We start from the raw sequence: 12,617 nt of genomic DNA, 5'->3' as shown, positions 1-12,617 counted from the left end.
TGGCGCATGAAGAACTCAGCCCAGGAGGAGCGGGACACTCTGCCGATGCCACTGGGCAGCTGCCGGTTTTTTTACAGAGGCAAATGGGCATGGAAAGAGCCACCAGGATGGCCACCCATAACACACCGCTCCAGCACCGTCCCGTGGCACCCACAGCCAGAGGAGATGCGGAGGCTGAGACCTGCACCCACCCACCCTCTCCAGCCCCAGCCTTCGCAGATCCCGCTTTCGTGCTCCATTCATTAAACCGGTTGGGTGTTGGCTTTGCAGCACCTCTGCCTGTGTCATTTGTGGGCTGGGAGGGGGTGAACGCAGCCCCTGCCCAACCCGAGGGCGGCTCAGCTGGGCTGGGAACGACACAGAGAGAGGATGGGGACAGAGGGTATCGCTGCAGGGGATGGTTGCCCTGGGGAGAAATGAGGGGGATGGCATCACTGCTGGGATTACCGGGGCCTCCATCACTGCCCCAGCACAAGCGTCAGCATCACTGCCCCAGCAGCGGTGTCTCAGGCCCCAAGCTGCTCTCACAGAACATTTGCACCCATCTCGTGCCGACTGGGAGAGAGGCCAGAGGGCAAAGAAGAGAATTAGAAGAAGAAACAGTTGTTCACGTCCAGGCCATGCTCCAGTGCAACTGAAACACCCCAAATCAGGCTTTGCAGGTTATTCTAATGCCCTTCAATCCTTCAGACTCACGAATCACCAACAATGACACCACTCATCACTGAGCACAGTCCAACTTGGAAAAGCAGCTCTAGTTTTGCAGCACTCATTTTTAAGACTTCTTGCTACAACAACAGCCAAGAAAATTTACAGTCAGAACTAACCGACGTTCCCTCCTCATTCGAACCCTCCTACTCCATCAGTTCTTTGCATTTCTTTAGTTCCTGGGGAGGACACATGAAGATTTTCCTCCTTCAAACAGAGGGGAAAGAGCAGTCACAAGCCTGCAGAAAACCTGACATCCACACGCATGCTGCTCACACACGAACCGTCTCAAGGCCCTGCAGATACACAAAAGACTGAATTAAGGAACCGTTTTCCTAAACAGGGAGAAAATAAGGTTCAGCTGAAGACAACCACCACTTGTGGTTACTCTTGCTAGCTAGGAAGTGGAAAGAATGAAGAATTAATGCTGCTCCATCAGGGACATCAGGACCATGAGGAAGCCTGTGTGGCCTCCCACCCCAAGGCCTGTCCAGAGCTGCTCCTCACTTCAGCTCACCCCTGAATATGAGATGTGGCTTTTCACTTCTGCCCACAGGACTATTGCAGCTGACAACTTCATAGACATGATGGGGAGGGGATGACACCAGGATCACCCATGACAAGCTGTGGGATGAGATGCTTGTCCAGCTGTTACACGTTCTTGGAGTTTGGCAAGTCCAGACCGCTCTGGACAGAGCACAGACTTGTTAGGGACACTTATGGCCTGCATGATTTCAACACTGACAAGAATCATTTGAGCTGGAAGAGACCCTCAAGATCTTCGAGTCCAACGGTTAACCAAACCCTGAACCAACCCACGTCCCTGAGAACCTCATCTCTCCGTCTGTCCAACCCCTCCAGGGATGGTGACTCCAGCACTGCCCTGGGCAGCCTGTTCCAATGCCCCACAGCCCTTTGGGGAAGAAATTGTTCCCCAGATCCAGCCTCAACCTCCCCTGACTCAACTTGAGGCTGTTTCCTCTGGTTCTGTCACTCGCTACTCGTAGTTTCCCTCCCTGACGCTGCTGTCCCGTATGAGCTCGCCCACAACCCCAGCTCTCCAGTTAACAAACTCGGCTGAAGTGCATTCCACTGCAGCCAGGACATAAGAATAAGAAAAAACAAGAGGCACTAGGAGGACAGAGATACGACGGGAAAACGCTCAAAGAGAAAATATTTTATATTCCCATACCAATCTGTTGGTATTTCCCACACGGAGAAATATACATCCTGCCACTTCTGTTCCATTGTCAGGGAAAGACCAAAGACATTGAATTCTTCACTTGCCACTAAAGTCATCAGGATAAATTTTCCTGTGTTTCCAAGAAAACTGTTACAGAAAACATCCTCTCCGACCTGTTGATAAGGTCAGGGGCTCGTGCTCAGCCTCTCCTGAGCCCTATTGCAGGTACCGAGTGACACAGAGACATAGAAACAAATGAATATGCAATAGGTGTATGTAAGAAATACCATGAAGTGAGAATCACACGCACGCTCGATCAGAGGAGCAATCTTCCGAGTGTCCGGCGCTGTAACAAAAGTGCTGCTTTTACCACTTTCCAAACCGTGTTAAAGAACCTTTTTGCCGACTTTTCGGTACCATTTCCTCCCGCCCAGGAGAACAAGGCCAGAGCAGCCCACGCACACCTGAGCCAGATGCAGCAACAACATCCCCAGGGCCCCAGTTGCAGGAAAAAGGGCCCCAGGGCTGGGCCGGGGGCTGCTCAGCCTTGGGGCAGCTCCACGGGCGCCATGGCAAAGCTCAGCCTGGCCGCCCGCAGAGCCGCCACCTCCTCAGCCTGGGCTGCACCGCCATTGGGCGGGAGGGCTGTCAGTCTCCTCCCCTGAGGTGATCCTGGATCTGATTGGCTGCCTTAGGGGTCACTCCCCCCACAGTGCCCGCCCTGCCCTGAGGTAATGTTTCCTGTGATTGGCCGGCTGGGATTTCTCGTTTCCCCCCCTACCAAGTGATGGGTCAGACCACTTGTCAATCATCCATGTGCTGCACTCCCGCCAGCTGTGATTGGTGCAGCCAGCACGGCCCGCCCCTGAACGCTGCCCAGCTCGGTCAGCTCTCGCCACCTTTCCTGCAGGCCTCAAAGCTGGATTGGCTGGGTACATATCAATCACATGACTTGCCCCGCCTCCTCAAATGCCATTGGCTGTCCTGGGTCCCCTGAACTCCCCAGAGACTTCCGGTTGGCTGTTGCCAGGCAATGAGCTCCACCCAAACATGAAACTGTGGGCCCTGATCAGAGGCCGTGGGTGATAAAAGACACGTTGGGACCCCGAACATGAGGATTTGGGCCCCAAGAAGGAGGCTCTGGGCACTCAAAAGGACGGGCAGATGCTGCAGGTGGCGCTTTGGGCCCTGAACACGAGGGGACCCTCTTGGTTCCCACCCGAGCTGGGTTTGGTGCCCGTGACCCCACGGAACAGACACCTGTGCTGTCCGGAGTGGCCACGGAACAGATGGAGCCCAAAGCCACGGACTCCATGAGCTCAACGGGGAGTTGTGACATTTCATGGACGTTTCACAGGGCGGCCCATGGGCTGAGGGCAACTGTGTGTGTGTGACATCAAAGGGTGGGCAGGGGAGCGGTGGTTGGTGAGGACGTGTTGGATCGTGTGGGACCTGAGCCTGACGCCCATGGGGTGGAACAAGGGGTGGAGAAAGGACCGTCATGTTGAACCCCAGCCGGTAACTGAGCCCCACGCAGCCGCTCGCTCCCTCCCCGCAGCGGGACAGGGGAGAGAAACGGAAAGGTAACAGTGAGAACACTTGTGGGTTGAGATAAAAAGAGTTTAGTAATTGGAATAAAAATAAAAAAAAAAAAAAAAAGAAATTAAAGCAATTGAAATTAAAATATGCAATATTAAAAATTATACCTATGATAATGAAAAAGAAAATACCAAACAGAAACCTAAAAAAGCCATAGAATCATAGAATTTCCTGAGCTGGAAGGACCCACAGGATCATCAGGTCCAACTCCTGTCCCTGCACAGGACACCCCACAGTTCACACTGTGTGTCTGAGGACGTTGTCCAGTCTCTTCTTGAACACTGTCAGGTTGGGGCCGTGACACCTCCCTGGGGAGCCTGTTCCAGTGTCCAGCACCCTCTGAGTGAAGAACCTTTTCCTCATGTCCAACTGACCCTCCCCTGGCACATCCTCCTGCCATTCCCTCGGGTTCTGTCATTGGTCACTAAGGAGAAGAGTTCGGTTCCTGCCCCTCCAGCTCCTCTTGTGAGGAAGATGTAGACCGCCAAGAGATCTCAGTCTCCTCCAGGCTGAACAAACCCAGTGACTTCAGCTGCTCCTCAGATGCCGTCCCCTCCAAACCCTTCCCTGACTTCGTAGCCTCTTCTGGACACTCTCCAGTAGCTTTATCTCCTTTTGATCCTGTGTCCCCAGCCCTGCACACAGTGAATGCTGCAGGTGAGGCCGCCCCAGCGCAGAGCAGAGCGGGACAATCCCCTCCCTGCCCGGCTGGCCGTGCTGTACTGGATGCACCAGGACACGGGTCCCTCTTGGCTGCAGGGACACTGGTGGCTCATGTTAAACTTGCCGTTGACCAGAACCCCCAGATCCCTCACCGCAGAGCTGCTCTCCAGCATCTCGTCCTCTAGTCTGTCTGTACAGCCAGGGTTGCCGTGTCCCAGGTGCAAAATGGTACCCCCGGAATATCTGACAGCATTTGTGCTTACTTGGGTTCATCTCTCCTCATGTACATGACATTCATTCTCACATCTCATTTGTACAATGCAAACATGGACTTCTGACCCACTCATTCAGTGTCTTTCCATGGAGGGAGAAAGAACCTCTCTGAGCTGGGGTGAGAGGCCAGTGCTGGAGATGGATTTTGTGAGGGATTGGTCCATGATGATTGGGGCAGATTGCATTGGGGGTCCAGTGCACAGGGGCACAGCCTAGACCCTGCTCTGCTGGTCCTGCAGGTCTCTGGCAGGAGGCCTGGCTGTGAGAGGACACTGCTGTGTGCCCAGCCCTGCAGGCCTACAGTTTTTAGCTTTTTCAATCTGTCAGCCACTGTAATGGGAATGTTCTTGAGAGAAACTTTGTAGGAAGACATAAACCTTCAGGCCCTGCCCTGAGGAGATCACCTTGCCATCTGGAAAGGCTGCTCTGGGGCCAGCTCTGTCACAGCAGTGCCCATTGCCTGTCCCTGCCTGCACTCACAGGACTCACACACAGCAGGACGGTGACCAGGCTGCCAGAGCACTCAGGCCTTGCACCAACACAAGGGATGAGAAGGAGAGTGTGGGAGTGGAAAGAGAACAGCTCTGGAAGGCCAAGCGCTGCTGCTCCCTGGCAGTGCTGCGAGGCTGGACTCTTTTCCCCTCCACCCATGCACACAGGAACTATCCCCGTAGCTCCAAAAAGGCCTTGGAGTTAGGATGTCAGCAGAAAAGTATTTGCTGAAGGGCTCTTTATTTTGCTTATACACAGAGAGCACCATTCCGCATTGACACAGCCACTCAGTGAGAAAGGAAAAGCAGGCAGTGAATTGCAAAGGGAATTACAACATTATCACAATAAATACAACTAGAGAAAAAAAGTACTGCAGACAGGATGAACCTTCAATGAGTTAGACTATAACTCTTATGTAGAAGAAGAGAGAGACACTTTATAGCTTCAGAAGAAATCCAGTCATCTGTTTCCACACAGCACCCTTGAGCTCCTGGTTCCTCATGCTGTAGATGAGGGGGTTCACTGCTGGAGGCACCAAAGAGTACAGAACCGACACCACCAGATCCAGTGAAGGGGAGGAGATGGAGGGGGGCTTCAGGTAGGCAAATGCACCAGTGCTGACAAACAGGGAGACCACGGCCAGGTGAGGGAGGCAGGTAGAAAAGGCTTTGTGCCGTCCCTGCTCAGAGGGGATCCTCAGCACGGCCCTGAAGATTTGCACATAGGACAGCACGATGTAAATGAAACACAGAAATGCTACTAATATACTAACTGCAAGAAGCCCAAGTTCCCTGAGGTAGGCATCTGAGCAGGAGAGCTTGAGGATGTGGGGGATTTCACAAAAGAACTGGTCCAGGGCATTGCCCTTGCAGAGCGGCAGTAAAAATGTATTGGCCGTGTGCAGCAGAGCAGCGAGAAACCCAGTGGCCCAGGCAGCTGCTGCCATGTGGACACAAGCTCTGCTGCCCAGGAGGGTCCCGTAGTGCAGGGGTTTGCAGATGGCAATGTAGCGGTCGTAGGACATGACCGTGAGAAGAAAATACTCTGTTGAAATGGAAAAGACAAACAAAAATAGCTGTGCAACACATCCTGTGTAGGAAATGGCCCTGGTGTCCCACAGAGAGTTGGCCATGGACTTGGGGACAGTGGTGGAGATGGAACCCAGGTCGAGGAGGGAGAGGTTGAGCAGGAAGAAGTACATGGGGGTGTGCAGGTGCTGGTCACAGGCTATGGTGGTGATGATGAGGCCGTTGCCCAGGAGGGCAGCCAGGTAGATGCCCAGGAAGAGCCAGAAGTGCAAGAGCTGCAGCTCCCGTGTGTCTGTGAATGCCAGGAGGAGGAACTGGGTGATGGAGCTGCCATTGGACATTTGCTTTTCCTGAGCATGGGGCAGTGTCATGAGAAAAAAAAAAAAGACAGTGAGAAGCCAGGGGAAAGTCCTCTGACAATAATCAAACCAACTCCCATAGACCCTCCCCTGTTACACACAGACACCCTTTTCTTTTTCTAGGAGAACTTTCTTCAGCACTGTGGCTGGAGCCCTGCTTGGTGCTGGCCAAATGTGCAACCAAAAGCAGGGCCTCTGCCCATGGGCTCTCGCTAAGTCAGCCCAGCCCTGCTGAAGTGCAGTCAGGGAACGGTGGGGACTGTCCTGGTTTTGCTAACATAGAAGGGCTGTCAGCACTTGCTTTCCCAGCGGTAAGTAACAGAGATGGTGAATGAAGTTTAGGAGTTCCAGGGTTTTTACACCTCCCCCCATGGTCACTGCAGATTTTGTTGGGTGTCATAAACCCTCAGCATTTCTGCTGCGCTCAGGGAGAACACAGCGACTCCTGACCTGAATGCCTCTGGGTCAGTGCAGAGTGAGAGCAGCTGCTCTGTCCCTCTGTCTTGCTCCCATCTGCCCTGGGCTGGCACCTTGCTGAGATGGAGGCTGATCACACTGCCATGTTACCCTGAAAAGCCACCAGGCACTGCTGAGAGCAGAAGGATGCGCCTCAGGCCACAACATGACTAACCCTTTCCCAGGTCTCAGTACCCCGCATTTACTCCAGGACACACATGGCTCATTCCCCAGCCCCACAGACTGCATTGCCCAGAGCCCCACAGGGCAGAGGAAAGCTGGGACACGTGTTCCCATGGACACAGCTGCAGGAAAGGACCCACAAGATCAGGCTGTGACTGCAGCTGAAACTCCCATCCCCAGAGAGCCTGACAGCAAGAACCAGATCACAACAGCAGTGACCCAGAGCAGTGGAGCAAGAAGGAAACTGCGGTGAGGGTGGGTGTGAGAGAGGCCAGGGCAGAGGCAGCCGGGCACTCAGACAGCGTCACCCTTCCCCAGCTGTGCAGCCACCTCCCACACACCAGCATTGCCGGGCAGCTGCTCTCAGCCCCTGTGCTCTGCAGAGGGAACTGGAGCTCTGGCTGCACAGGAGCTGCTTCATGCCTTGGAGCCCCCGGCCCTGAGGGCAGAGGCTTTGCTGGGTGAGAGAGGAGGTGAGGGGGCTGCTCACAGGAGGGATCTGCATTGGAGGGCTTTGTACAGAGTTTCCCGCATTCTCCCTCCTACAACATTTCTGTTTTCATTTTCCTCTCCTTCCCAGATCATATCCTTGCTGCAGGGAGATTTTCCTCCTGGGAGGTGTTTCCCTGTCCATGTCTTTTCCCTGTCAGCACTCACAGACCATCCCACCCTCTGTGCCCTCACTCGGGCCCTACAGATCCTCCCTGTTTGCAGGGCACTGCCTGGGGGCATCTTCCTGTTTGCTGCATGGAAAACAGGACAGGTCAGCCTCAGGCTGGTGGGTTCAGCAGATGTGATGCTGCTGCTGTCCATAGGCAGAGGAGTGGCTGAAGGGATGTTCCGAGTCTTCTGGCAGATGTGCTGATCACTCAGAGCTGCAGTTCAGGAGTTTCAGTGACTTGTTAAAAGTCGAGACCACCTTCTGCATTTATCCTTTCCTACACCTCCCTCCCCCCAGTCTTGGAAGAGGAAACTGAAAGGACAGACTCAGGAAAGCTCGTTATATCTACACTAATAACTCTATAGACCTTGTGCTTGAAACATCCAATTGGAAGTAGTCTGCAGTGAGCTGGAGCTGTGAGCAGCCCTGACCCACGGAGAACCCAGCAGCAGAAGGACCCTGCCCTGCCGGGGGTCGCTCCTTCCCCCCACGGCTTCTCCCCTCAGTGCTGTTGGGATCTCCTCGGGCAGGCTGAGCGCTGACCCTGGCAGGCGGCAGAGTCCCTGCCGCGGCACAGCCCTGGGGTGCAGGGACCCTGCTCTGGAGGACAGCCCTGGGCAGCCCTGGGTGCTCCCCCTGCAGTCACCCTCAGCAGAAGGTGCCATCATGCCCTTTCCCACTGACAGGGCAGCAGGGAAGCTCTGCTCTGGAGTGTGTTCTTCTCTACAACAGAGGTAGTGTGAGAGAGACCTGACAGTTCCTGCAAACTGTGTCATGTGCCAGCTTTAGGAGATCCCTCCAGGAAATGCAGCTGCATTGTCCTACATGCAGAGACTTACCGTGTTAGGACTGTTAAGATTTGTCTCTCAATGAGCCCTCAGCCACCTCACACCTTACATTGCCTTTCCCCTCTCTGTGCCTGGCTCCTCTCCCCTCGGTGCTGCAGGCACAGCCCTCAGCCCTGCTGCGCTTTGCAGAGGAGCTGCTCCTGGGCAGAGCTGTCTCTCTGCAGCGCTGCCGCTTGCCATGAGCTCCTTCTGTCCCAGGAGCCCAGCCCAGCTCAGCAGCACAGGAGCAGCCATGATGTCCCTTTCTCTGGCCCCTCGCGGCTCTCTCCAGGAGTCCCTGGGGCTCCAGGGGAACAGCCTTTGAAACAATCTCAAGTAATCAGTGATGTAGATTTTCTCTCTTCTGCACAGACACTTCCTTCCAGAATTGTGTTCTTTGTATTTAAAAATAAATTGATATGAGAATCATCTTTTCTTCTCCCGTCATTAGACAGGACACAAGGAATGTTACAGGAAACGACCTAATTTCTCTAAGTTTAGGGAGGAATATCCTCAGTTGAGGGAATTTAGCCATTTGATTCTGATTTTATACTCCTAGGACTAGAGAGACATTCAGCAATCTTGGGCCATGTCATGTCTGTGCTCTGAAGCAAAGCCTTTGCACACATGGGCTCTTGGACACTTGGTACCAGGTTTCCTTGGGGCAGGTCAGAGCTGGGCTGGTGCCACGGCTGGGGTGGTTCAGCCCAGATGTGAGGCAATGTCCTCAGCCAGGGACCTGACTGGCTGAGCTGGAGCTGTCAGTGTTGCAGACAGACCTGTGACATGGACGGAATAAACTGCCAAGGCAGGGTGGCAGAAATTAGTTCGTCTGGTCTTCAAGGACATCAGCCTCCAAGCACAGCAACAGTCCAGATCAAAACTCGGTCTAGACGTGTAAGGCAATACAAGGAACAGTTAACTAAAAAATAGAGACACGGGGTGGCCACTGATGAAATTAATAAGGGAAAGAGTTGAGAATTTCTTTGTCCTCTTGTCCTCCATCTTCACCAGCAAGGTCTCTCTGGACTCTGTGACTGGAGGCAGAACAACCAGCAGTGGATGGAGATCAAGTCAGGGGTCACTGGCACTAACACAATCCTTTCCTGTCTCTGGGACAGGAGGGGCAGCATCCCAGGAGCTGAGACAGCAGGACCATGTCACAGTGAGGCCACTCTCGACCTTCTTGGAAACCTCATGGAGACTGGGGGGACTCCCTGACCACTGGCAGCTCTCACATATTGTCTGCACTTCTCAAAAATGGCCAATGGGTGAGAAGGAGAACTAAGGGCTGTGCCCCAGAACATGTCCACTGGGACCCCATTTCGGGGTGTCTGGAAGAGAAGGTGACGGAGTTTACCCAGGGCAGGTTGTGTCTGTCCATCCTCTTTGCTTTCTGTGAGGAAAGGACAGGGTTGAAGGACGTGGGGAGAGCAGTGGTGGTCTGTTACCTGGCAGTCAGCAAGGCATTCAGCATCATCCCCGACAATATTCTTGTGTCCAAGGAAGGATAACAGGATCTGCATTGGTGTGTAAGTAGATGCGTCTCCAGTAGATTGACTGGAGACTGGAGACAATCTGGATAGTTGGGCTTGGAAAGGTGCTATAGAAAGGGAGAAACTTCCCAATCCTGAGGACAGTCAAGCACTGGAAGCTGTTTCCCAGGAGTGCACATCCACTCTACCCCAGAAAGTGTCCAAGATGTGTTTGGATAAAGCCCTGAGTACTCTGGTCTGACCCTGCTTTGAGCAGGAGGTTGGTCAAGAAACCTCTTGACGTCTCATCCAGCCTGAATGATGCTGTCCTTTCATCCCCTTCATGTGTTCAATTCAGGGAGAGCTCTCAGGATCTCTCTGACTAGAGGAATAATTCACATGAGGTCCAGGGCTGCTTTACAAGTGCCCCCAAACAGTCCTGACCACATCTTGTGCATATCTTTTCATTTGCCCTAACCTAGCATCTTCTTTTTTGCTATGTCCTCATGCCCACCTTGTTGTCCAAGTCTTTGCTTCACCAGCCTCCAGGGACAGGGACCTCGACTGGTTGTTTCCTTCACAGCTGTGTCAGTGATGGCCCTTCGTGGGGTCCCAAACACCCTCAGAACCTTGGGGTTTGCTTCTGCCTTTCACTTCATTAGAGCTTTGTTCATTCTCTCAGTAGCTGCATTTCAGGATCACAGCACCAGAGGGCTCACTAATATCTAAAATGCCCTTTCATGGCAATCCTCTCTGCATCATTTTCCAAAGGGCTTCAAGTCTGGTGTGGGTGATTAGAGAGATTTCAGGAACAGCCAAAGAGAGAGCATTTCCATAATAAATAGCCATAAACCAGTATTTCTTCTGTTTCCTACCCTGCTCGTCCTTCCCTCCCTTTCCAGAACAGGTGGTCTCAGCAGTCTCCTGTTCATATTGATCTGGAGCGTCTCCTGATAAAGACTGAAGATGTCAGAAAAGTGGGTGCCTGAATCACCGCGTGAGTGAGGAGACAGGCCAGGACAGCTCAAGAGGAGTCACACTCCTCTGGACCAAGAGGTGGGTGTTCCTGGGAATGTCAGGTGCCACAGCACAGCGATACTTGTGTTCAGGGAGCTGGTGAAATGACCCATTTCCTTTTCTGTCATGGTGTCTGAGTTTGCTCAAGTAACTCCTGACTTGAGCCCCATCCACTCCTGGGTGTTCTCCAGACTCCTGCCTTCAGGAACAAAGCCCCAGGAGACCTTGCTGGTGAAGATGGAGGCAAAGAAGCCATGAAGTACCTCAGTCCTGTCTGCTTCTACTCTTACAAAGTTCAGCAGCAGGTCCTGGTTGATTATTTTACTGTAGGGAAGCAGTGTCAGCTCATCTGCCTGCCCTCAGCCTCCCCTGCAGGTTTCAAGTCCACGGCAGCTGTGGCATCATTGCCACATCAATGGAAAACGTTTCTAAATTCCTCCTTTACAGCTCAACATGCTCCCACCTCCTCTGTGTTGCCTTTTTCCCCTGGAGCTCCATCAGTTCAGATGAGCAGCCTCACAAGATAAATGCTACTTCTTGTAGGTACTCAGAGAGATCATTCCCGTTCTTAGAGCAGGCTGTCCTGTAAGGCCTGTCAGATTTCCTGAGCTCCTTCAGCCTTCAGAGCTGCTTCCCTGGCACCACCTCTATCAGCGCCCCCAGTCATGTCAAAGTCTTCTCCTCTGGAGCCCACCAGCCTGTGCTCTGCTGCTGGCCTTCCTCCCTCCCCTCTGGTGCCTGGGACCCCACTGTTTCTGGTCACACCAGCCAAGGTGGACACTGATGTTCACATCCTCGACCAGCTCTGCCTTGTTTGCCAGTTCCAGATCCAGGTGAGCATCACCCTTGTTGACGCACCAGGCAGACATGTTAAGAACTTGGCCCAAGATCCTCTGTACTGTTGGCACCTGCTGCTTTGCCTGGCCAGTGAATACCAGGGCAATTACAGTTCCCCGTAGGAACCTGCTCATTGACTGGAGACTTCCTCTGGTTGCTGATAGAACATCTTTTCCATTTCTTCTTCATGGTCAAGGAGTTTGTAAAATCCAACACGTTGTCACCCTGTATTGGGTTTACATGGCCAAGCCTTGGAACTGGGCTGAGTGTGGCTGTGCTAGAGTTGTCACCTCTCTGAGAAAACAACAGGAGTTTGACTGACATCAGACAAAGCCGATTTCAGCTGGCTCCAAGATGGACCCACTCCTTGACAAATCTGAGCCACTCAGTGATGCTGGCAGCACCTCTGTGATATTGTATTTGAGAAATGGTAAAAAACACTGCACAACAGCAGGTGGGAGAGAGGAGGCAGGGAATGTGAGGGAAAAAACACTGCAGACACCAAGGTCATACTCCATGGGACCCAAGTAGGTCCCTCAGCAGGCCAAAGCCTGCTCTCCTGAAATCCTGCTCTTTGCCTTGTTATCATCTTCCAGGAGCCTCAAGTCTCCTTTCTCATCCCTGACTGCTGCATCCATGACCAACTCTTTCTGGTTTGTAGGTGTGAAGTCCCACAGGGCAGCTCACCTCACTGACTCCTCAGTCACCCGTGTCAGGAAGATGTTGTCAATGAGCTCCAAACTCCTCCTGCATGGCTGGTACCTTGCAGATATTGAGATATCTTAGGTCTGCTGTGAAGAAATGGCCCTGCAAACATGAGGCTTCTTTCATCTGTCTGAAGGAGGCCACATCTAAT

General features: G+C 53.1%; 1 protein-coding gene across 1 annotated transcript; it reads right to left on the bottom strand.

Moving 5' to 3' along the window:
• Positions 1-338: 338 nt before the first annotated feature.
• Positions 339-5,906, bottom strand: LOC135999863 (olfactory receptor 14J1-like; the record flags this gene model as incomplete). The annotated part of the gene is made up of 2 exons (XM_065653436.1): positions 339-347; positions 5,445-5,906. Coding segments are annotated over 2 exons (471 nt in total), but the record flags the coding sequence as incomplete, so codon positions are not given.
• Between the last annotated feature and the right edge of the window lie 6,711 nt (positions 5,907-12,617).

This window comes from Caloenas nicobarica, chromosome 30 (genome assembly GCF_036013445.1).
Source record: "Caloenas nicobarica isolate bCalNic1 chromosome 30, bCalNic1.hap1, whole genome shotgun sequence".
Lineage (NCBI taxonomy): Eukaryota > Metazoa > Chordata > Aves > Columbiformes > Columbidae > Caloenas > Caloenas nicobarica.
This window is presented reverse-complemented; position numbering and strand designations above follow the sequence as displayed.